This window comes from Aquarana catesbeiana, linkage group LG02 (assembly GCF_042186555.1).
Source record: "Aquarana catesbeiana isolate 2022-GZ linkage group LG02, ASM4218655v1, whole genome shotgun sequence".
Classification (NCBI taxonomy): Eukaryota; Metazoa; Chordata; class Amphibia; order Anura; family Ranidae; genus Aquarana; species Aquarana catesbeiana.
In genome coordinates this window covers 335,989,843-336,015,641 of record NC_133325.1, presented here as the reverse complement: position 1 = coordinate 336,015,641, position 25,799 = coordinate 335,989,843, and the positions used below count along the sequence as shown (strand labels likewise).

At 43.1% G+C, this 25,799-nt stretch overlaps 1 protein-coding gene across 2 annotated transcripts in view; it reads left to right on the top strand.

Annotated features, from left to right (window-relative positions):
- The first annotated feature begins 1,971 nt into the window (after nucleotides 1-1,971).
- CFAP47 (cilia and flagella associated protein 47) overlaps nucleotides 1,972-25,799 on the top strand; it is a 769,322-nt gene continuing 745,494 nt past the window's right edge. Inside the window, exons 1-3 of one of the 2 annotated variants that reach the window (XM_073614843.1) lie at nucleotides 1,972-2,108; nucleotides 15,900-16,072; nucleotides 18,248-18,399. In XM_073614843.1, the coding sequence (XP_073470944.1) occupies nucleotides 15,911-16,072; nucleotides 18,248-18,399 (314 nt within the window). In that variant the 5' untranslated portion in view covers nucleotides 1,972-2,108; nucleotides 15,900-15,910. The remainder of the gene's footprint in view (nucleotides 2,109-15,899; nucleotides 16,073-18,247; nucleotides 18,400-25,799) is intronic. The other variant, XM_073614844.1, reaches the window with a different exon arrangement.

The window sequence follows — 25,799 nt, the reverse complement described above, 5'->3', positions numbered from 1 at the left end:
GTTATGCGTTTAGTGTTTTGTAAGTGACAGTGATCGATCGATACTGCACTTGGGTGGGCCGGGCAGAGGGGCAAAACGCAGGTGCTAGCGAGTATCTGGGCTGATCCCGCTAACACTGCGTTTTCGGGAACCCTAAACTGCTGGGGACGCTAGTATAGATCTGATTGGATCAGATATTGATCCGTTCAGATACTATACCACTAAGGGAGGCGTATACTGCGTGCGTGGGTGTTAGCGGTACTGGCGCTAATCTGACGCTGCCTGGGGCGACGCATATCACCGCCGGGCGATCAGGGGGCTAAACCTTTATTCGGTAATAAACGGCGGGTGCCCTGACACTATAAAAAATAAACGAACTAACCAGCGTCACTCGTAACAGTTATACGGTGATCAGTGGTGAAAGGGTTAACTAGGGGGCAATCAAGGGGTTAAAACATTTATTAGATAGTATATGGGGGTCCCTGTCGCTATAAAACGCTGACGGCGAACCTAAATATTTACGTCTCTAACTATCGTCACCAGCGACACTAATACAGCGATCAGAAAAATGATCGCTTAGTGACACTGGTGACAGGGGGTGATCAAGGGGTTAAAACTTTATTAGGGGGGGTTAGGGGGGTATCCTAGACCTAAAGGGGGCCTAACACTCACTGCCCTAACACTGTAACTGTCACAAACTGACACTATGCAGTAATCAGAAAAAAAAAAAAAAAATACTGCTAATGTCAGTTTGTGACGGGGGGGGGGTGATTGGGGGGGGATCGGTGGGCGATCGGGGGGGGATCGGGGGTGTAAGGTATGCCTGGCATGTTCTACTGTGTGTGTTTGTGTGTTGTGCACTTACATGTCTTCTCTCCTCGGCGCTGGACGGAAACTGCCAAGCCGAGGAGAGATGACATCACATCCTCTGCCTGTGTGAAACTACACACAGGCAGAGGAGGATTCCCATTGGCTGGGAGCGATCGCGAGGGGGGGGCCACGATCGGATGGTCTCCCCCTCGCCTCCCGACGCTCCCAGTCAGATGCCGACCGCCGATGGCACCGGGGGGGGGGTCCGATAGGACCCCCCGCCCGCGGGAGGCAGATCACGTACAGGTACGTGATTCTGCCTGCCCGTGCCATTCTGCCGACGTATATATACGTTAGGCGGTCGGCAAGTGGTTAACCTGAGCTTTATGTGAATGAAGAAATATGATTTTTGACTTTTATTCTACTACTACTACTACACATTACTAGTAGCAGCTGCACAAATTGTATTTATATTTGTGTGCATGTAATATATATATGTTTGATGAAAATTTGCTAGAGAAAATTCTAGAAACTGTGAAATTATAGTTCATAGTGTTTAAAGCTCTTAATATATACAATTTATACAGTTCATTTTTATCGTTTGAATTATTTTTCCCATTATGGGCGTGAGTGGGGCCTCATGTCTAGGTTTTGCCTAAGGCCTCACAAAGCCTAGAGCCGCCTCTGTATATATATATATATATATATATATATATATATATATATATATGTATATATGTATATATATATATATATATATATATATATATATATGTATATATGTGTATATATGTATATATATATATATATATATATATATATATATATATATATATATATATATAAAAGCAATATGTTTGCTCAAATCTATAAAACTGTGCGCTTTTAAGTTTATTAGTGCTTTGAGGTGCTAGTATGAGTTGCTCACACCTCTGTCATGGTCAGTCTTTACGATCAATCAGAATAGTTCTATTTGTATCTCATCGTACAGTGACAATTCCTCCTTCCCCAGCACATTCTATGGATTGATCCCAGCCGCCATCTACTGGACAAAAGTGGAAGTGACGTGAGTCCAGGACGATCGCTTTACGTGCGCAACCAAGCCACAGACCTTCACAGACCTCCGTCTCCGCCCACACTTGTCTTCTATTGGTGCAGACAGCTGCCATTTCATCACAGCCTTTCTGTTTCCTCCGCCTCCAAATAGCTGTTGCCCAGCAACCTAGAGGACGCTGATCACTAACTTTTGCCTTGGTAACCGGGAGCAGAGACACAGAGGAGGAGAGAGTGTGATATCCGGAGTGTGCTCTGAGATTGCGGTGAGTTCACATATACCGGACTAGTAGGAGTGATCGGGGGTCATTGCTGGAAGGTAGACTAGGAAAATGTGCCAAGGCTGGAGTACTGGGGGTATGGGAGGGGGGCATGGGACGGGCATAGAGGGCACAGCAGGAGGTGTAGGATGGATGGGGGGGCTGCAGGTGTAGTGCTGAGAGCAGAGGTGCTGCTAATCAGTTGGTGAGAGGGGGGCTGCAGACACAGTGCTGTCAGGGATGTATGTGTGCTGGGGGGGGGGGGGGCAGTGTGCAGGCATCATGGTAGGGGCAAGGGGGGAGGGGCATGTCAATATGGGGGGGTTCTGCAATCACAGGTGTAGTGGTGGGAGGAAGAGTGCAGGCATGATTGAGGGATCTTTAACCACTTCCAGTCTGGGGCAATTCTGACATTCCTCTCCAACATGTAAAAAAAAAACATATTTTTTTTATTGCTAGAAAACTACTTAAAACCCACAAACATAATATCTATCTATCTATCTATCTATCTAGATTTATATAAGCAGAGGCCCTAGCACAGTGATGGCGAACCTTGGCACCCCAGATGTTTTGGAACTACATTTCCCATGATGCTCCACTACACTGCAGAGTGCATGAGCATCATGGGCAACGTAGTTCCAAAACATCTGGGGTGCCAAGGTTCGCCATCACTGCCCTAGAGAATAAAATTGTGGGTGTTGCGCAGTGGTTTTTAAAACACAGTTTGTTTGGAAAAAAAATACACTTTTTAATGCACAAAATACACAATTGTTTGGTAATATATAAAAGATGACATTACGCCGACTAAATAAAGTCTTGTCTATATTCCTATTGCAAACCTTCCTGGAAACAAGGCTCATCACTAATGCGGTGCCGCAGCGATTACCAGCTGGATACCGGAAACACCAAGTCAATGTACATATTCGCCAGCACACCAGGAATCTTCAGTTTTCATCCAAAGGTTTTTATTGCAGATAGATCACATCACAAAGACAAGTGCAATGTCTTTTGAGCCACACAGGACCCCTTCATCAGGTAGACGTTATCACCTGTCTGATGAAGGGGTCCTGCGTGGCTCTGAAGACGTTGCACTTGTCTTTGTGATGTGATCTATCTGCAATAAAAACCTTTGGACGACAACTGAAGATTCCTGGTGTGCTGGCGAATATGTACATTGACGCCGAGTAAATAGTGTTCACATTTGTGCATGAGCACAGGGGAATGGGGGCACTTTACATTTATTTATTTATTTATTTTTTTAACACTGTACTTTTTTTTTTCTCTGATCGTTTGTATTGCTATTACATGGGATGAACAACATCCCTAATAATAGCATGTTGCACCTTTCAGTGCCGCATATCAGTACCACCTATTGGTATCCATCAATGCCCATCAATTCTACATATCAGCGCATCCTTATCAGTGCCGCCTCATCAGTGCCCATCAGTCACTTTTTTCTTCCCCAAAATTTTGGTCTTTTTTAGTTTAGCAAAAAAATAAAACTAAAAATTTCGTTTGGGTACAGTGTTGCATGACCGCGCAATTGTCATTCAAAGTGCGACAGTGCTGAAAGTTGAAAATTGTCCTGGGCAGGAAGGGGCGAAAGTTACCGGTATTGAAGTGGTTAAACAAAAATTGTATGATGGTATCATACGAGAAAAATTTTTGTGTTTGTCCCTGCGGATAATTTCGGATGAAGGTGTGTACTAATGGTCAAATTTATCATACGATCGCTTCAAAAGCGGTATTTTGTACAATTTTCTGATCGTGTGTATTGGCCTTTACAGTGTTTGCCTAACATTACACAAACATGCCTATTTATTGTAAGTGACTGCCCAAGATTGCTGCTTTTTCAGTTCATTGCCATTGAGACCAGTATGGTATCTGATCACTTGGGTCTCAGGGTGTCCAAACCTTTATTGACACTTTGTAAAACCTGCAGACAACACACTGTCTCTTAAAAAAAAGAATGTAAAAAAGTAGCAAGATGTTTTTTTTGTCTTTTACTGAAGCTGTCTATAAGCAACAATGTTGCAACAATGGTGTATGTGAAAATTTGTCTAGTTCATTCAAATAGTGGGGAGCACTCTGCACATCACATGGCTCTACAATATGATGACAACCTAGGCAGACAGCGTGTGTGTCACTCACAATACTTATCAGGTAATATAAAATACCATTATTAACCAATTCAATACCAGGCACTTATACACCTTCCTGCCCAGACCAATTTTCAGCTTTTAGTGCTGTCGCACTTTAAATGACAATTGCGCGGTCATGCTACACTGCACCCAAACTATTTTTTATCATTTTGTTCCCACAAATAGAGCTTTCTTTTGGTGGTATTTGATCACCTCTGGGATTTTTATTTTCTGCTAAACAAATAAAAACAAGACCGGAAATTTTGAAAAAAAAATTTTTTTTTTGTTTCAGTTACAAAACTTTGTACATAAGTAAAGTGGAGTTCCACCCACTTTTACAACTCTTCAGCATCCCTCACTAAACTGTGCACTGCAAACGAATTGGATATTTTTAAATTTTTTTTCTCAGCACCTACTGTATATCTGCTGTATTCATTTTTCACTTCCTCCTCCCTGGCCGTGGCCCATCGCATCATTTCCTGTTTGCAATGCCTTCTGGGAAGGGGCGGCAACTTCCTCTGACACTGCCGTTGCTATGGAAACCTGACCTGAAACCTATTACACTGCTTGTGCTGCACTGAGCATGTGCGAGATCTGCAAGGATGAGATCCAGGAAGAAATACACTCTGGCTTCAGATGCCCACACTTAAGATGGCCACGGCCTGCTGTAAGTTTATAAATTAACAAACTACTGCTATAAACTAACAAAACAGACCTTAGTTTACAGACTAACTTTACTAGAATGCATTAAGCTTGTGTTTTATAGGGGTATTTTTATTTAAAAAGTATAATTTCGGCCGGAACACCACTTAAGTTTTCTCCTTCAATAGGCACTGATGGGGCTGCACTGACGGGTACTGATAAGGCGGCACAGATGGGCACTGATAGGTGGCACTGATGTAATGTATGGTACTGATGGATGCCAATCAGTGCCAAACAATGCCTGCCAATCAGTGATGCCCATTGTGGCCACTGATTGCCATCCATTGTGGGCACTGATTGGCATCCCTGGTGGTCTAGGGTGGCATACCTGGTGGTGACATCCCTGGTGGTCCTAGTGGCGTCCCTGGTGGTCCAGTTTGGGCATCCTCGGGGGGGCTGCACTGATAATCGATCAACACAGACCTCCTCTGTCAGAGGAGCAGCCGATCGGCTCTCCTCTACTCGCGTCTGACAGATGTGAGTGAGGAAAAGCCGATCACTGACTCTTCCTGTTTACATCGTGATCAGCTGTGATTGGACACGGCTGATCACGTGCTAAAGAGTCTCTGTCAGAGACTCTTTACCTAGATTGGAGTTGCGGTGTGTCAGACTGACACACCACAACAATGATCTCCGCGATGAGCGCTCCCGGGGGCGAGCAGCAGCTTAATATCCTGAAGTCGTCATATGACGTCCGGTCAGGATATTGAAACCACTTTGCCACCATCATTTTACTATATGGCGGGCGGCAAGTGGTTAAAGTGTAAGTCCACCCTAACACTAAAATCCTTGCACCTACAGACATCCATGATCTCACACTAACCTATCTAGCACTGTAAAGAAGAAATCAGTATACATACCTTTTTTGAAGCCGATCTGACCCTATCTGGTCTCCAGCGGTGGAAGCTCTGCAGAGGACACAGGCAACAACAGCTGTGAAATGAATAGGATGTGATGTCACCCATAGAATTACTGTGGGGCTTCCGATGTCAGCTGTGTCTTCTGCACCCACCTCCACAGCGAAAACCATGGCTGACAGCTCTGAGTGGGATCGAGTCGGATAGTTAGATAGGTTAATGTTAGATTCTGGATGTCTGTAAATCTAGGGATTTTAGTGTTAAGCCTCATACACACGATCGGATTTTCCGACGGGAATTATGTGATGACAGGCTTTTGGTGGAAAATCCGACCGCGTGTACGCTCCATCAGACAACTGTTGTCGGATTTTCCGCGGACAAATGTTGGATGGCAGGCTTTAAAATTTTAAGCGGACAAATGTCTATTGTCTGATTTTCCAAGCGTGTGTACACAAGTACAAACATGCATGCTCGGAAGCAAGGATGAGCCAGAAGCAGTAAACTAGCGTTCATAATGGAGCATTAACATTTGTGACGCGTCAAATTATGAAATCTCGAAATGCATTGCACATTCTCTTCTTCTTTAATGGGATAATAATGAAGCTGCTTTGCTGGTGATACTGATGGAGTTATTGAAAATTATTTTCAATGGCTTTTTTTTTCTAGTGATATCAAGGATAATATTATTATGCTTGTTATTTATTTATTTTTTTTTTGGTGCAAGTTACCCCAACACCATTATCCCGTAGTTTTTAAGATCAAAGATACAACTATGTGTCCCTTGTGAATTTTACATTGTATTTTTTAAAATGTAACTGCCTACTCCCAAACTGTCATTTGAAGTAAAACACATAGCCAAGTATTATTCTCCACAATTTTTTTTATTGTTCATAATAAAAGAAAACAAATACAATTAGACATGATATCTGCCAATAGAACCTAACCAAAAAGTGCATTCTATGCATCCAAAAATATAGAAAATATACCAAATCCAATCATTATTCAACCAAAGAATAAAATAAAAGCCTCATGCATGTGTCCTGCTTCTTAATATAGAGGGTCAACAATGCCAAGAGTTGGTGAAAGCAGGGGTCCGTCATCTGGAGATAATTCCAAAAAACATCCGGATTATTCTCCTGGAGCTCCCGCAGCAAAGGCATATGACATAATTGTCACGATTAATAAAGCAAACAATTTTTGGTCCAAGAAATCCTCCTCCTCCTCCTGTTCCTGGACTGGACTTGGGTCAAAGCAATAACTCCAAGGCCAATAATAAATAACTTGTTGTCTGCTGACTTAGGGTCTCCTTGACTCACCCGCTTCTGCAGGGGAATTGGCAGGGACTTCAGGAATCAGTCCATGACCACACGCTCCACTATTTGTGGCGCAGACAGGGACTCTGGCTGTAGCCATTTCCACACCAGGTGGATTAGATCAAACATCTGTGATCTTGGGGGCCTCTCATCTTGGAAGAACCAGCTGTGGACCCGCTGTTCTCGAACAGCCAAGGTGACACCGAGTCGCTCCAGGATTTCCTGCTTGACCTTCTCATAGTCTCCTGCTTCTGCCGACTCCAGATCATAGTAGGCCTTCTGCGATTCTCCATAAAGTAAGGGGGCAACCAGTCCTGCCCACTGGGTTTTAGGCCAACCTTCCCTCTCAACGGTCCATTCAAACGTTAGCAGAAATGCCTCTGGATCATCATCTACAGTCATCTTAGAAAGAAAGCGACCCACATGGATGGCTGAGGGCTTGTCTCCAACTTCATCAATTTTAGCAGGTGACCACTGTGTTAGCGTCTCCACAACCTCAGTCAGGGTTTTCCTATCCGCCTTTGCAGCAGTGGCTAGCTGTTCAAGCAGCCTCTGCGATTGCTCCTGTACAGCACCAGTCTGTTGGCACAGCGTCCTGGTTTGCTCCTGTGCAATATCGTTGGCTTGCTGCTGTGCAGCATTGGATAACACCAATTGTTTGAGGATTTCCTCCATGTTTAGTCACTCTAGGTACTGTCCTTTTAAGTAGTAACTTACTACAGCTACCCGCATTCTCCACCATATGTAACCTGGGGGACAGGTAGGCGGTACAAAGCTCCCCCCATTCCTGACCGGCCGGGCTGCGTGCTCGGATAAGGGTCTGGTATGGATTTGGAAGGGACCCCCACAACGTTTTTTCCGCGTAGGGGGGTTCCCCTTAAGGTTCATACCAGACCCAAGGGCCTGGTATGCTCCTGGAGGGGGGAACCCATGCTGGGTTTTTATTTAAAATTTGGCACGGAGTTCCCCCTCAAGATTCATACCAAACACAGTGCTGGCCATTGGCGGGAATCCAAGTCAGATCCCTGTTCACTGAAAGTCGGACGCATGCTGGCTTCATGTCGCAGGGCAAAGTCGGATTCAAAGTAGGACGGCTGTCATGTCGCACCAGTGTGAACCCAGCCTTAAACTTTGACAATAACACCTGTAAGCTGATTGATTTCTATGCAGAGCTGCAACAGATTTTGCACTCTCCAGTTTTAGTAAATCAACCCTTGTGGTCAGGAAAGGAGCAGATCAGGGACATGTTTTCCCAGATCTACTTGGGCACAGTGCAAGCAGTATAATAGACCCCTGATATCTTCACAGAAGGAATCTGTCACTGCATATTACTGTTGTATAGGGGGCTGTCAGTCCCTTGTGGTAGTAATAAGTTAAGTAAAAAAAAATAAACACGATATAAACATAATAAAACATAATCAAATAATACAAAAAAAAAGCAAAAAAAACCCCACACATACATCAACATATGTGCACCTAGGTTGTGTGTTCATATGTAATAACCGATTGCTCAAAACAAATTAGGTATCAACAAACACACCAGAGTGAGAGGAATATTTCAAGGAAATACATTTATAATAGGTGCAGTGCTCAATTTGCACCTAGTGTCTGCTAAATAAAGTCCTTAATAAAGTCTCAAAACATAATAGTGCTCTTCAAAAAGTTTCTTCTCAATAGTAGTTCAACAACAAAAAATAATATATATCCCTTCTTATTATTTTACATGCATCCATAAACTTTCTAAAACCGTGATACTGTACTACCTTCAAATTATCTTGCATTTGTGAAGACCTTCACACATACTCATGAAAATGTGCTCACTCTTTGAAATAGACTTCTAGATCAGGGGCCTCCAAACTATGGCCCTCCAGTTCTTCAGGAACTACAATTCCCATCATGTCTAGTAATGTCTGTGAATGTCAGAGTTTTACAATGCCTCATGGAATGTTTAGTTCCGCAACAGCTGGAGGACCGTAGTTTGAAGATAGGAGGTCTGATGGCATGTTTTTGCAAACCTCTGTGTACCACCCTCAAACTGATGGCTTGGTGGAACGCTTCAATAAAACATTAAAGAGCATGTTAAAAAAGGGTGTTGACAAGGATGGGAAAAACTGGGACTTCCTGATTCCATACTTGATGTTTGCTATCAGGGAGGTTCCCCAGTCCTCTACGGGGTACTCCCTATTTGAGTTGCTTTATGGGAGACACCCGCAGGGACTCTTAGACATAGCCAAGGAAACCTGGGAGGGGGAGCAGACACCCCACAAAAGTATCATTGAGCATATCGCTCAAATGCAGGACAGGATTGCAGCAATCATGCCTATGGTAAAAGAACACTTACTGCAGGCCCAAGCAGCCCAACAGAGAATATACAACAGGGGGGGCCAACAGTGGTTACCACTGGTGAAAGCAAGTTCCTGGCTAAGTGGCAGGGTCCCTTCAAAGTAATTGAAAGAGTTGGGGAGGTCAAATACAAAGTATATCAACAGGGGAAAAGGAAGCCCGAACAGATTTACCACATAAACCTATTAAAGCACTGAAAGGATAGACTGGCATTAACTACGAGGTCCCTCTCGGTAATGCCTAAGGCTACTGAGTGCCCTCTGATCCCTAAAGGTCACGATTCCAGACACCCTGTTGTATTCCCAAAAACAGGAAGATAGAGAGTTCCTGATAAGGAATAGAGAGAAATTTTCAGAGTTACCTGGCACAACTTCAGCAGTTCAGCATGATATTGTTACTGAACCTGAAGAAAGGACATCAGTGATAAAGTTAAAAGGATGTTGGAGCTAAATGTCCAATAGTGACTGGTCTAGCCCGATTGTGTTGGTCCCCAAACCGGATGGCACGGTGAGGCTCTGTAATTACTTCAGAAAGCTTAATGCAGTGACAAAGTTTGACACGTACCCAATGCCCAGGGTAAACAAACTTATAGACTGACTTGGCAAGGCCCGCTATCTGACCACTTTGGATTTGACAAAAGGTTGTTAAAAAAATGGCTTTTGGGTTGCAAAATGCCCCTGCGACATTTCAGAGGGCCATGGACAGGACCCTAAGACCCCACCGACGGTATGCAGCAGCCTATCTAGACGACATAGTGGTACATAGCACTGACTAGGACTCTCACTTCCTCCGTGTCCAGGCTGTCCTTGATTCCCTCTTCAAAGAAGGTTTTACAGCAAATCCAAAAAAATGTGCCATTGGTTGAGAGGAAGCCAGGTATTTGGGCTACACTATTGGCCGTGGTGTCATAAAACCTCAAGTGCATAGAATAGAAGCCATCCTGGAGTGGCCACGTTGCAAACAAGAAGCAGGTCAGGGCCTTTCTTGAGATTGCAGGGTATTATAGAAGGTTTATCCTGAATTTTGCAACTATAGCTGCCCCACTGATGGACCTTATGAAAGAGAAAGACTCCGTAATGGTGAAATGGTCCCCAGTAGCAGAAGAATCATTTCAAGTCTTGAAGAAGGCTCTTTGTGCACAGCCAGTGCTGTACTCCCCCGATTTCTCCAAAGATTTTTTTGGTTTAGACGGATGCGTCTGATGTAGGTATCGGGGCAGTTTTTTCACAGGTACACAATGGGGAAGAACACCCTGTGGTGTACCTAAGCAGAAAGCTCAATGACCATGAGAAAAAGTATGCAGTCATTGAAAAGGAATGTTTAGCCATAAAGTGGGCTGTGGACGCGCTAAGGTACTATTTGTTAGGGCGCCAGTTTGAGTTAATAACCGACCATGGTCCCCTGAAATGGCCCAAAAGAAGGAGACTAATAGACGGGTGAACCGGTGGTTTTTGGCTATACAGGATTTCTCCTTCACTGTAAAACATAGGCCAGGTGTTGAGATGGGGAATGTAGATGCCCTGCCCCGTGTTCACTCCTGTTGGGCCACAGTTGTTCAAACCCTGAGGTTGAAACAAGGGGGAGCATATGTAGCAGAGCGTCCCAGAGAGAGCCGGGAAAAGTCCTGTTTGGCGTTTATACGTCTCCCAGGCTCCTCTCATACACTTTCAGGAATTTCTGATCCACAATCCAGAGTTCGGATCTTGGTCCTCTTCCCAGGCCAATTTAAACTCACCTGTGACGGGCAGCCTTCGCTTTCTGCCTGGGAAACACAGACAACACTGGTCTGTGAGAGCAAGAAGGTTGGTAAAAAGCCGTTAAGTTGTATCTGTGGAAGCTAACCTGGTAGCTTAGGGCCTGTATATATTGTGTAGTTAGTGCCGAGACACGGCTAGGTTTTTCGTTTGGCTATTTTTGTTCTGTTTGTTCTGAAACACCATACAGCACCTGTATATATCACCAATAAACACTGCACTGTTTGTCAAAACAGTGTATGTATATATATATATATATATATATATATATATATATACTATATATATATATATATATATATATATATATATATATAACAGTGAGATATTTTTATGCTTAACCACTTGCTGCCCGCGGGGCTGTCCAGCTGTTGTTCTGGGCCGCCGTCATATGACGGCGCAGCCTTTCAGGCAGCCCAGGGCGATGTCCGCTGGGCACCCACGATTGCCCGGTAACCGAGCAGGACCGTGGATCTGTGTGTGTAAACACACAGATCCACGTCCTGTCAGATGGGAGGAGACCGATGGTGTGTTCCTTGCACAGAGGAACACCGATCGGTCTCCTCCCCTTGTGAATCCCCTCCCCCCACAGTTAGAATCACTCCCTAGCAACACATTAACCCCTACAGCGCCCCCTCCTGGTTAACCCCTTCATTGCCAGTCACATTTATACAGTAATCAATGCATTTTTATAGCACGGATCGCTGTATAAATGTGAATGGTCCCAAAAATGTGTCAAAATTGTCCGATGTGTCCGCCGCAATATCGCAGTCACGATAAAAATCGCAGATCGCCGCCATTACTAGTAAAAAAAAAATGCTATAAATCTATCCCCTTATTTTGTAGATGCTATAACTTTTGCACAAACCAATAAATATGCGCTTATTGCGATATTTTTTACCAAAAATATGTAGAACAATACGTATCGGCCTAAAATGAGGAAAAAATTTGTTTAAAAAAAAAAAAAAATTTGGATACTTATAGCAAAAAGTAAAAAATATTGTGTTTTTTCAAACTTGTCACTCTTGTTTTGTTTATAGCACAAGAAATAAAAAACGCAGGGGTGATCAAATACCACCAAAAGAAAGCTCTATTAGTGGGGAAAAAATTATAAAAATTTCATTTGGGTACAGTGTAGTATGACCGCGCAATTGTTATTCAAAGTGCGACAGCGCTGAAAGCTGAAAATTGGCTTGGGCAGGAAGGGGGTGAAAATGCCCTGTATGGAAGTAGTTAAAGCAGAACTTGGGGGGGGGGGGGTGCAGGAACCCATTTTGTAAAAATAATCTTTACTTTACAGCATTTCTTCACACCTACCTAAAACTTTTGCACAGTACTACTGTGTGTGTGTGTGTGTGTGTGTATACACACACACTGAGATGACCATACATTTAAGCAAAAAAGTCCAAAGGATTGCTGCACTTAAAAACTTTGTTTATTTGTTCAAAGATTTGTAAAGTTACATCTCAGAAAGTGTTCAAAAAGAATATATGTGTGTGTGTGTAAAAAAATAAAAATAAAAAATTTAATTACTCACAAAGGTAACTTAAAACCTGTGAAAAATATGCTCAGATTCCTATACACTGTGCCTACACGTGCCTTTCCTAATGCATATGTAGTATGCCCACCCTGTAGCTTGGACCCCTAAATAATTTTAAATAATTCTGAGCTCTAATGTCACTTTAATCAATATTATAACATATTTTACCACTGTGCCTTCCAAAACATATACAGTGGAACGAGGTTAACAAACGTTTCGCAAAGTGAGGACTGTATTTCTAAAATTCCTAACTCGGTTTGCGAGTGTTATCTCGCAAAACGAGCAGGATTCAGGCCAAAAGCGGTGTGCAGTACCGCTTTTGGCCTGAGATGGGGAGCGCTGGAGCCGAGCAGAGCCGAATGTCGATCGGCACCGTTCGGAAATGCACAGAAAGGTCCGAGGACAGATCGGCTGACCTCGGCAAACCTCGGAAAGGCTCGTGAACGGAGTCTTTCCGAGGTTTGCCGAGGTCCGCTGAAGTGTCCCTCTGGCCTTTTCGGCCATTTCCGAGGCTCTCCGGCGCCCCCTGCCTCTGGCAGCATGCGGTATCGCATCCCATTGAAGTCACGCAGAACGAATTATTTTCATTTCCATTGACTTCAATGGGAAAACTCGCTTTGATATGCGAGTACGTTTAATTACGAGCATACTCCTGGAACGGATTATGTTCGTAATCTGAGGTTCCACTGTATGTACTTTGCTCACCTCACAAAGCGAACCTCTAAAAAAATGTGAGGTTTATTGCCACTTTAAATTTATGCAGCTTATCTCACCACCATACTTTTCCAGACTTATATATAGCATGCTCACCTACAGCATGGGCCTCTCAAACATTTGAGGTCTATTTAAATTTCCTCTCAGGATGGGCTCTTTGATATCACCATATATCCAGAAACGTCTAGTGATAAACTGACTGGAGAGACGCCCGGATAGTGAAGTGGTTATCCCTATATGAACCAAAGGCAACATTTTTTCTAGGCTCTGGTGAGTGACCATTTTAGAAGGTGGTGGTGGCACAAGAAGAGGTGAAAAGTCATGGCTATGCAGCACGGATGAAATTTGAAGCACAAGAGCACTTTTTATACATTGAAGATTTAAGACCTATTGATATATATCGTGATTCCTGTTTCACTGTTTCACTTTATGAACTTTGGCATTTTTCTATTATATTGTACAATTTATTTTATTTTTATATTATCACGTTGCACTTATGGAATTAAGTTGGAACCAAAAAGGTTGATATACTGTATAAGTGGTAATAATATGCATATACCCACTATGGATTAGCACAGTCACACTATTTTTGATACTTTTTTTGTATACATGTTATAGGACATTTTTTGTCTGCAGCAGATCTACTTTGCAAATACACGTATGGTGATTTTTGCGCCGGTGACACTATTTCACATATATCCATGTCTGGTGCCTCCAGTGATCACAATACCTCAGCAGTTAAACATAAAAAAGATAAATAGTGCTCGCAGCTTCACACTCTATTTATATGCCAAGAGTTAACATACTCAAAAAAAAACAAACAAACAAGCTGTGTCAGCACTTTATCCCAAATATACAGTCATGCCTATTGTTCACCTCAATCTCTACAGCAAGCTCACTCCTCCGGAATGTTAGCGTCAGTGAACCAACCCCTCCACAGACAAAAGTGATGACATCACTAGGGGCCATACTTCGCCTTATGCGTTACGTCCAATACCGGACTTCATCAGAGGGGTCAATGCATGGTCTATGATTTACTTTAAAGGGGAAGTAAACCCTGATGGGTTTTACTTTCTCTTTATTCCCCTACAAAGTAAAAGCATAATGGGCTAGTATGCATGGAATACTAGCCTATTATGTGCCACTCGCCTGCAAACGAAGCCCGCAATGTCCACGATGTCCCTGCTGGTGGAAGCATCCACCTTTACCCCTCTTCCTTCCGGGGCCGCAGAGTCCGACGGTTTAAAGTGTGCATGCTGCGCCGATGACGGTGAAAGGGTTTATGGTAAATATCTCCTAAACCGTGCAGGTTTAGGAGATGTTTCCAGTACCTACAAGTAAGCCTTACAGGGTTACCTGTAGGAAAAAGTGGTCTGTAAGGATTTACAACCACTTTAAATTGCTAAACTGTAAAGGTGTTTTTTTTTTTTTATAATGCAATGCCTATCTCATCTCATCTCACCTCATCCTTTTTATCATTGTGTTTGTATGCACTAAAATTCCTAACTACTAACAACTCGAAAAGTTTGGATTCAGTTATAATATAAGACTATGAGACACAATGAGAGTGAGCACTCTCACAGGGATCTATTTATTGGAAAAAAAAAAACTCTGTGACAATGCCTCAAGCATTTGCTCAGCTGTCATGAATAATTCCATATTTTTCCTAAGACCCCTTTCACACACACATGTCCTTTTGACAGACTCCACTTGCTCAGCAGGGATCGCTCCGTTGATCCCCACTGAGCCGGCAGATGACAGGTCAGTCTCTGCTCACTGTACTGAGATGGACCTGTCAGAGCTCTGCTGTCCCCTATGGGGGAATTGGATGAAAACAGACCACCTGTCTGTTTTCATCTGATCTGATCTGCCAGATGGAGGAAAATAGGGTTTCCATCCGTTGGAATTCAGAAGATCGGAGCGGATCGGTTGTCAGTGGACATGTCACCGCTGACATCCATCGCTCCATAGACCTGCATAAAACGTCCGTTCAGGTTCACCTAAAAACTGACAGGCGGACCTGAACGGTACACATGTGTGAGAGGGGCCTAACATGTTTTTTTCCTATGCATGTCAGCTGTATCTAGTGACCATAATGCAGGATTCTCCTGAAATACATCAATCAGGAAAATACAGCATAATGGCCACTAGACGGAGCTAATGTTTGAGACATTTGCACAGCACATTTTTTATAAATAGACGTTGACCTGGGTTATACCACATCAAACTGTAAAATATTTTGTTGGCAGGAACTGCTATAAACTGCTACAAATTGTCTTGGCACACTGTAAAATTTTGTATAATTTTATTTTTTGTAAAAACAAAGAAATTACATTTTTTTGTCATTTCTGTATTTATTTGTTGTTAGCAATGTCATATATGCATGGCGTGTTTATTTATCTGTGTGATTGTCCTTTCAATTTTCTCGCACAGCAGTAAAAGTCATGGAAGAATTGATTGATAATGTGTTGGGAGTGAGAATAGCACCTTGCCTTGTGCATTTCATGGATGTGTCAGTTGGGATGACCTACGAAGCCAAAATAACAGTACAGAATATCAGTCATGTAGCCAAAACGATCAAGATTAATGGACCACAAAACTCACAGGTAGGAATAACTGCCTTCCACTGGTCTGCTGCTTTTCAATTAGTATAATAGGAATGGCACTGTTGTTTTATTGCTGTGCACACAATTACATTAAGTAGAATTGTAAATATGTTGGGTTGCTTTTAATTGTGTTTTTTTAATGCTTTCATTCTTTTTTCTTCTGTTTTATTTGACATTGTTATGGACCAGAAAGTGTAGCAGGCTGTGTATGGATATGGTTATGAACTAAATTTTGCACCATTATGTTTACAAAAACTCATTAGGCCCTATGTTCCCCACACATGCCACATGTGTAAGGTAAAGTCTACAGGCTTGGAAAGATCAATTTGTAAATGTATAGAAAACTGGCTAAAAGACAGAATTCAGAGAGTAGTGGTTATTGATTCTTACTCTGAATGGTCTAAGGTTATCAGTGGTGTACTCCAAGGTTCAGTGCTGGCACCCTAAGGCCCCTTTCACATGGGACGGATCCGTGTTGATCCGACCCATGAACATCCGCTGCTCAGCGGGGATCTCTCCGTTTTCCCCAGCTGAGCCGGCGGATGACAGGCCGGGACTCGCACACTGTGCAGGGACCGCCCTGTCAGATCTCCGCTCTCACCTATGGGGGATCGGATGAGCACGGACCGTCTGTCCGCGTTCCTCCGATCCGCTCTGCGGACGGATAGAAAAATAGGATTTTCTTCCGTCTGCAGAATCGGACAATAGCGGGGCCGGATGATATCAGGTGTTAGCGGATGTACATCCGCTGACACCCGCTATCCCATAGGGATGCATGTATGTCCGTATTTCATCCGAAAACGGATGGATGAAATACGGACATACGGTCCGCATGTGTGAAAGGGGCCTTACTTTTTAATACCTTTATAAATGATATAGGGTCTTGGATTAAAAGTACCATTTCAGTCTTTGCAGATGACACCAAGCTATGCAATGGAATAACGTCCTTACAGGATGTCTCCAATTTACAAGCCAAACTCAATGCACTGTCTAATTAGGCAACTAATTGGAAAACGAGGTTTAATGTTGATAAATGTAAAGTTATGTACTTGGGGGGTAAGAATATGCATGCATCATACATACTAGGGGGAGTACAACTGGGGGAATCAATGGTGGAGAAGGATCTGGGGGTTTTGGTAGATTATAAGCTCAATAATAGCATGCAATGCCAAGCTGCGGTTTCCAAAGTGAGCAAAGTCCTTTCTTGTATTAAGAGAGATATGGACTCCAGAGAGAGAGATATCATTTACCCCTGTTCAAATCATTAGTAAGACCTCATCTGGAATATGCAGTTCAGTTTTTGGCACCACTTCTCAAAAAGGATATGGGGGGAAACTGGAGAAAGTGCAGAGAAGGGGAGCCAAACTGATAAGAGGCATGGAGGAACTCAGCCATGAGGAAAGTTTAGAGGAACTGAATTTATTCACTCTTGAGAAGAGGAGATTAAGGATATGATCAACATGTACAAATACATAATTGGTCCATATCGTGAACTTGGTACTGACTTTATTCACTTTAAGGTCATCACAGAGGACAAGGGTGCACGCTTTACTCCTAGAGGAAAAAAAATTTCATCTCCAAATACGGAAAGGTTTCTTCACAGTAAGAGCTGTGAAAATGTGGAATAGACTCCCTCCAGAGGTGGTTCTGGCCAGCTCAGTAGATTGCGTTAAAAAAAATGTACCTAAATGTACATAATATAACTGGATACTATAGGTAAAGTTGATCCAGGGAAAATTCCAGTTGCCTCTCGGGGGATCAGGAAGGAATATTTTCCCCTGCTGTAGCAAATTGGTTCATGCTTTGCTGAGGTTCTTCGCCTTCCTCTGGATCAACTGTTGGTATAGGATTGTGTGTTTGGGAGTGTATGATTTTTTTTTTTTTGGTTGAACTAGATGGACTTGTGTCTTTTTTCAACCTGACTAACTATGTATGAAGTGCCTGATTGAAGACACTCTTTCGTTCCTTCCTAGCAACTGTTCGAAGTTTCATTTAAATGCTCTAAATCCCCCTAGCAACAAGAAGGGGATATGCATATTTGTTACTAAAGAGAAGCATGCAAACTATTCTTCAATCATATGCTTTATACATAAGCCTCATTATTTACAGTATATACAATTTTGCTAGTGCATGTGTATAACTGCTAATAAAAATTACCCTTGTGTTTCATTTCAGTTCACACTTTCTGTGCAAAATCCTGAAAAACCGATAGCTCCTGGACTTCAAATAACAGCAACTATTGAATATAAGCCATCTAAAAAGGAAGACGTTAGTGACAAGTTACTTGTTGCGGTCGATGGAGATGTCATCAATGTGCCACTACTAGGGTATGTGCTTTATACCCAGAGAGAGAAAGAGAGAGAGTTAAAACAAACAAGTTTTAACTATATATTAACCACTTGACCTCTGGAAAATTTACCCTCTTTCATGACCAGGCCATTTTTTGCAACATGGCACTGCGTTACTTTAACCACGTCAGCTCCGGAAGTTTTTACCCCCTTCCTGACCAGGCCATTTTTTTGCGATATGGCACTGCATTGGTATAACTGACAATTATGCGGTCATGCGACGTTGTACCCAAATAAAATTAATGTCCTTTTTTCCCCACAAAAAGAGCTTTCTTTTGGTGGTATTTCATAACCTCTGTGGTTTTTATTTTTTGCGCTATAAACAAAAAAAGACCGACAATTTTGAAAACAAAACAATATTTTTTACTTTCTGCTATAAAACATATTCAATAAAAAAAAAATAAAAAAATCTAATTTCTTCCTAAATTTAGGCCAATATGTATTCTGCTACATATTTTTGGTAAAAAAAAATCTCAATAAGCGTATATTGATTGGTTTGCACAAAAGTTATAGTGTCTACAAACTATGGGATATATTTATTTATAGAAAGGGGATTTTTTGGGGGAGGCTGAAATGGACGTTGATGGTACCATACAAATGCTTGGGATAGCAAAATTGGTATAATTTTTTTAATTTTTATTACAATCACAGTTTAAAATTTCATAGGTTTAAAAGGAAAAAGACAAAACACAGGCTCTATATGGTCACACATGATGTGACATTGGAATGGTTATACCATGTGAAAACTGTTCGCTCAACATGTCAAAACGCTCCAGTGTGAACCAGGGCTTACCTAAAAATGAAACATCAAGTTAGTTTTAAAGTATTAATAAGGGCAAAACTTATTAATTTAGATTTGGATAGAGTGACACATCACAGGAAGCACCTCCATGGTTAACAGAGGACAGAATTAAAATTAGACTTTTTAAACTTAACATTAGTAAATCACCGGAACCAGATGGCTTGCACCCGAGGGTACTTAGGGAACTCAGTCAAGTAATTGCCAGACCGTTGTTCCTAATTTTTATTGGTAGTCTACTGAATGGAATGGTACCAGCTGATTGGAGAAAAGCCAATGTAGCACCAATATTTAAAAAGGGCCTAAAATACATCCCTGGGAATTACAGACCAGTTAGCCTAACATCAATAGTATGTAAACTCTTGGAGGGGATGATAAGGGACTATATATAAGATTTTAGTAATAAGAACGGTATCATTAGCAGTAATTAGCATGGATTCATGAAGAATCGTTCTTGCCAAACCAATCTACTAACCTTCTATAAAGAGGTGAGTTGCCAGCTAGATAAAGGAAGGCCCGTAGATGTGGTGTATCTGTATTTTGCAAAAGCATTTGACACAGTTCCCCATAAACGTTTACTGTACAAAATAAGGTCCGTTGGCATGGACCATAGGGTGAGTACATGGATTGAAAACTGGCTACAAGGGCGAGTTCAGAGGGTGGTGATAAATGGGAAGTACTCGGAATGGTCAGGGGTAGGTAGTGGGGTTCCCCAGGGTTCTGTGCTGGGACCAATCCTATTTAATTTGTTCATAAATGACCTGGAGGATGGGATAAACAGTTCAATCTCTGTATTTGCAGACGATTCTAAGCTAAGCAGGGCAATAACTTCTCCGCAGGATGTGGAAACCTTGCAAAAAGATCTGAACAAATTAATGGGGTGGGCAACTACATGGGAAATGAGGTTCATTGTAGAAAAATGTAAAATAATGCATTTGGGTGGCAAAAATATGAATGCAATCTATACACTGGGGGGAGAACCTCTGGGGGAATCTAGGATGGAAAAGGACCTGGGGGTCCTAGTAGATGATAGGCTCAGAAATGGCATGCAATGCCAAGCTTCTGCTAACAAAGCAAACAGAATATTGGCATGCATTAACCACTTAAGGACCGCCTCACGCCGATGTACGTCGGCAAGGCGGCACGGGCAGGCAAAATCACGTACATGTACGTGATTTGCCTCCCGCGGGTGGGGGGTCCGATCGGACCCCCCCCCGCCGCCCGAGGCGGTCCCGTTTGGTCCCCCGGCGATCGGAGATGAGGGGGAGGCCATCCGTTCGTGGCCCCCCCCTCGCGATCGCCGCCGGCCAATCAGATCACTTCCTTTGCTGCTGTATGCTAAACAGCAGCAAAGGAAATGATGTCATCTCTCCTCGGCTCGGTATTCCGTTGCAGCGCCGAGGAGAGAAGACATCAATGTGAGTGCACCAACACTACACAACACAGTAGAACATGCCAGGCATACAAAACACCCCGATCCCCCCCCCCCGATCGCCCCCCGATCCCCCCCCCCTCCCTGTCACAAACTGACACCAGCAGTTTTTTGTTTTTTTTGTTTTTTTTTTCTGATTACTGCATTGGTGTCAGTTTGTGACAGTTACAGTGTTGGGACAGTGAGTATTACCCCCCTTTAGGTCTAGGGTACCCCCCCTAACCCCCCTAATAAAGTTTTAACCCCTTGATCACCCCCTGTCACCAGTGTTGCTAAGCGATCATTTTTCTGATCGCTGTATTAGTGTCGCTGGTGACGCTAGTTAGTGAGGTAAATATTTAGGTTCGCTGTCAGCGTTTTATAGCGACAGGGACCCCCATATACTACCGAATAAATGTTTTAACCCCTTGATTGCCCCCTAGTTAACCCTTTCACCACTGATCACCGTATAAGTGTTACAGGTGACGCTGGTTAGTTCGTTTATTTTTTATAGTGTCAGGGAACCCGCCGTTTATTACCTAATAAAGGTTTAGCCCCCTGATCGCCCGGCGGTGATATGCGTCGCCCCAGGCAGCGTCAGATTAGCGCCAGTACCGCTAACACCCACGCACGCAGCATACGCCTCCCTTAGTGGTATAGTATCTGAACGGATCAATATCTGATCCGATCAGATTTATACTAGCGTCCCCAGCAGTTTAGGGTTCCCAAAAACGCAGTGTTAGCGGGATCAGCCCAGATACCTGCTAGCACCTGCGTTTTGCCCCTCCGCCCAGCCCACCCAAGTGCAGTATCGATCGATCACTGTCACTTACAAGGCACTAAACGCATAACTGCAGCGTTCGCAGAGTCAAGCCTGATCCCTGCGATCGCTAACAGTTTTTTTGGTAGCATTTTGGTGAACTGGCAAGCACCAGCCCCAGGCAGCCTCAGGTTAGCGCCAGTAGTGCTAACACCCACGCACGCACCGTACACCTCCCTTAGTGGTATAGTATCTGAACGGATCAATATCTGATCCGATCAGATCTATACTAGCGTCCCCAGCAGTTTAGGGTTCCCAAAAACGCAGTGTTAGCAGGATCAGCCCAGATACCTGCTAGCACCTGCGTTTTGCCCCTCCGCCCGGCCCAGCCCAGCCCACCCAAGTGCAGTATCGATCGATCACTGACACTTACAAAACACTAAACGCATAACTGCAGCGTTCGCAGAGTCAGGCCTGATCCCTTCGATCGCTAACAGTTTTTTTGGTAGCGTTTTGGTGAACTAGCAAGCACCAGCCCCAGGCAGCGTCAGGTTAGCGCCAGTACCGCTAACACCCACGCACACACCATACACCTCCCTTAGTGGTATAGTATCTGATCGGATCAATATCTGATCCGATCAGATCTATACTAGCGTCCCCAGCAGTTTAGGGTTCCCAAAAACGCAGTGTTAGCGGGATCAGCCCAGATACCTGCTAGCACCTGCGTTTTGCCCCTCCGCCCAGCCCAGCCCAGCCCACCCAAGTGCAGTATCGATCGATCACTGTCACTTACAAAACACTAAACGCATAACTGCAGCGTTCGCAGAGTCAGGCCTGATCCCTGCGATCGCTAACAGTTTTTTTTGTAGCGTTTTGGTGAACTGGCAAGCACCAGCGGCCTAGTACACCCCGGTCGTAGTCAAACCAGCACTGCAGTAACACTTGGTGACGTGGCGAGTCCCATAAGTGCAGTTCAAGCTGGTGAGGTGGCAAGCACAAGTAGTGTCCCGCTGCCACCAAGAAGACAAACACAGGCCCGTCGTGCCCATAGTGCCCTTCCTGCTGCATTCGCCAATCCTAATTGGGAACCCACCACTTCTGCAGCGCCCGTACTTCCCCCATTCACATCCCCAACCAAATGCAGTCGGCTGCATGAGAGGCATTTTCTTTATGTCCTCCCGAGTACCCCTACCCAACGAACCCCCCCAAAAAAGATGTTGTGTCTGCAGCAAGCGCGGATATAGGCGTGACACCCGCTATCATTGTCCCTCCTGTCCTGACAATCCTGGTCTTTGCATTGGTGAATGTTTTGAACGCTACCATTCATTAGTTGAGTATTAGCGTAGGGTACAGCATTCCACAGACTAGGCACACTTTCACAGGGTCTCCCAAGATGCCATCGCATTTTGAGAGACCCGAACCTGGAACCGGTTACCGTTATAAAAGTTAGTTACAAAAAAAGTGTAAAAAAAAAAATATATATAAAATAAAAAAAAAATTGTTGTCGTTTTATTGTTCTCTCTCTCTATTCTCTCTCTCTATTGTTCTGCTCTTTTTTACTGTATTCTATTCTGCAATGTTTTATTGTTATTATGTTTTATCATGTTTGTTTTTCAGGTATGTAATTATTTATACTTTACCGTTTACTGTGCTTTATTGTTAACCATTTTTTTGTCTTCAGGTACGCCATTCACGACTTTGAGTGGTTATACCAGAATGATGCTTGCAGGTTTAGGTATCATCTTGGTATCATTCTTTTCAGCCAGCGGTCGGCTTTCATGTAAAAGCAATCCTAGCGGCTAATTAGCCTCTAGACTGCCTTTACAAGCCGTGGGAGGGAATGCCCCCCCCCCACCGTCTTCCGTGTTTTTCTCTGGCTCTCCTGTCTCAACAGGGAACCTGAGAATGCAGCCGGTGATTCAGCCAGCTGACCATAGAGCTGATCAGAGACCAGAGTGGCTCCAAACATCTCTATGGCCTAAGAAACCGGAAGCTACGAGCATTTTATGACTTAGATTTCGCCGGATGTAAATAGCGCCATTGGGAAATTGGGGAAGCATTTTATCACACCGATCTTGGTGTGGTCAGATGCTTTGAGGGCAGAGGAGAGATCTAGGGTCTAATAGACCCCAATTTTTTCAAAAAAGAGTACCTGTCACTACCTATTGCTATCATAGGGGATATTTACATTCCCCGAGATAACAATAAAAATGATAAAAAAAAAAAAATGAAAGGAACAGTTTAAAAATAAGATAAAAAAGCAAAAAAATAATAAAGAAAAAAAAAAAAAAAAAAGCACCCCTGTCGCCCCCTGCTCTTGCGCTAAGGCGAACGCAAGCGGCGGTCTGTCGTCAAACGTAAACAGCAATTGCACCATGCATGTGAGGTATCACCGCGAAGGTCAGATCGAGGGCAGTAATTTTAGCAGTAGACCTCCTCTGTAAATCTAAAGTGGTAACCTGTAAAGGCTTTTAAAGGCTTTTAAAAATGTATTTATTTTGTTGCCACTGCACGTTTGTGCGCAATTGTAAAGCATGTCATGTTTGGTATCCATGTACTCGGCCTAAGATCATCTTTTTTATTTGATGAAACATTTGGGCAATATAGTGTGTTTTAGTGCATTAAAATTTAAAAAAAGTGTGTTTTTTCCCCAAAAAATGCGTTTGAAAAATCGCTGCGCAAATACTGTGCGAAAAAAAAAAATGAAACACCCACCATTTTAATCTGTAGGGCATTTGCTTTAAAAAAATATATAATGTTTGGGGGTTCAAAGTTATTTTCTTGCAAAAAAAAATAACTTTTTCATGTAAACAATAAGTGTCAGAAAGGGCTTTGTCTTCAAGTGGTTAGAAGAGTGGGTGATGTGTGACATACGCTTCTAAACGTTGTGCATAAAATGCCAGGACAGTTCAAAACCCCCCCAAATGACCCCATTTTGGAAAGTAGACACCCCAAGCTATTTGCTGAGAGGCATGTCGAGTCCATGGAATATTTTATATTGCGACACAAGTTGCGGGAAAGAGACAAATTTTTTTTTTTTTTGCACAAAGTTGTCACTAAATGATATATTGCTCAAACATGCCATGGGAATATGTGAAATGACACCCCAAAATACATTCTGCTGCTTCTCCTGAGTACGGGGATACCACATGTGTGAGACTTTTTGGGAGCCTAGCCGCGTACGGGACCCCGAAAACCAAGCACCGCCTTCAGGCTTTCTAAGGGCGTGAATTTTTGATTTCACTCTTCACTGCCTATCACAGTTTCGGAGGCCATGGAATGCCCAGGTGGCACAAACCCCCCCAAATGACCCCATTTTGGAAAGTAGACACCCAAAGCTATTTGCTGAGAGGTATAGTGAGTATTTTGCAGACCTCACTTTTTGTCACAAAGTTTTGAAATTTGAAAAAAGAAAAAAAAAAAATGTTTTTTCTTGTCTTTCTTCATTTTCAAAAACAAATGAGAGCTGCAAAATACTCACCATGCCTCTCAGCAAATAGCTTGGGGTGTCTACTTTCCAAAATGGGGTCATTTGGGGGGGTTTTGTGCCACCTGGGCATTCCATGGCCTCCGAAACGGTGATAGGCAGTTAAGAGTAAAATCAAAAATTCACGCCCTTAGAAATCCTGAAGGCGGTGATTGGTTTTCGGGGCCCCGTACGCGGCTAGGCTCCCAAAAAGTCCCACACATGTGGTATCCCCATACTCAGGAGAAGCAGCTAAATGTATTTTGGGGTGCAATTCCACATATGCCCATGGCCTGTGTGAGCAATATATCATTTAGTGACAACTTTGTGCAAAAAAAAAAAAAAAAAAAAAAAAGTGTCACATTCCCGCAACTTGTGTCAAAATATAAAATATTCCATGGACTCAATATGCCTCTCAGCAAATAGCTTGGGGTGTCTACTTTCCAAAATGGGGTCATTTGGGGGGGGTTTGTGCCACCTGGGCATTTTATGGCCTCCGAAACTGTGATAGGCAGTGAAGAGTGAAATCAAAAATTTACACCCTTAGAAATCCTGAAGGCGGTGATTGGTTTTCGGGGTTCCGTACGCGGCTAGGCTCCCAAAAAGTCCCACACATGTGGTATCCCCGTACTCAGGAGAAGCAGCTGAATGTATTTTGGGGTGCAATTCCATATAGGCCCATGGCCTGTGTGAGCAATATATCATTTAGTGACAACTTTTTGTAAATATTTTTTTTTTTTTTGTCATTATTCAATCACTTGGGACAAAAAAAATAAATATTCAATGGGTTCAACATGCCTATCAGCAATTTCCTTGGGGTGTCTACTTTCCAAAATGGGGTCATTTGTGGGGGTTTTGTACTGCCCTGCCATTTTAGCACCTCAAGAAATGACATAGGCAGTCATAAACTAAAAGCTGTGTAAATTCCAGAAAATGTACCCTA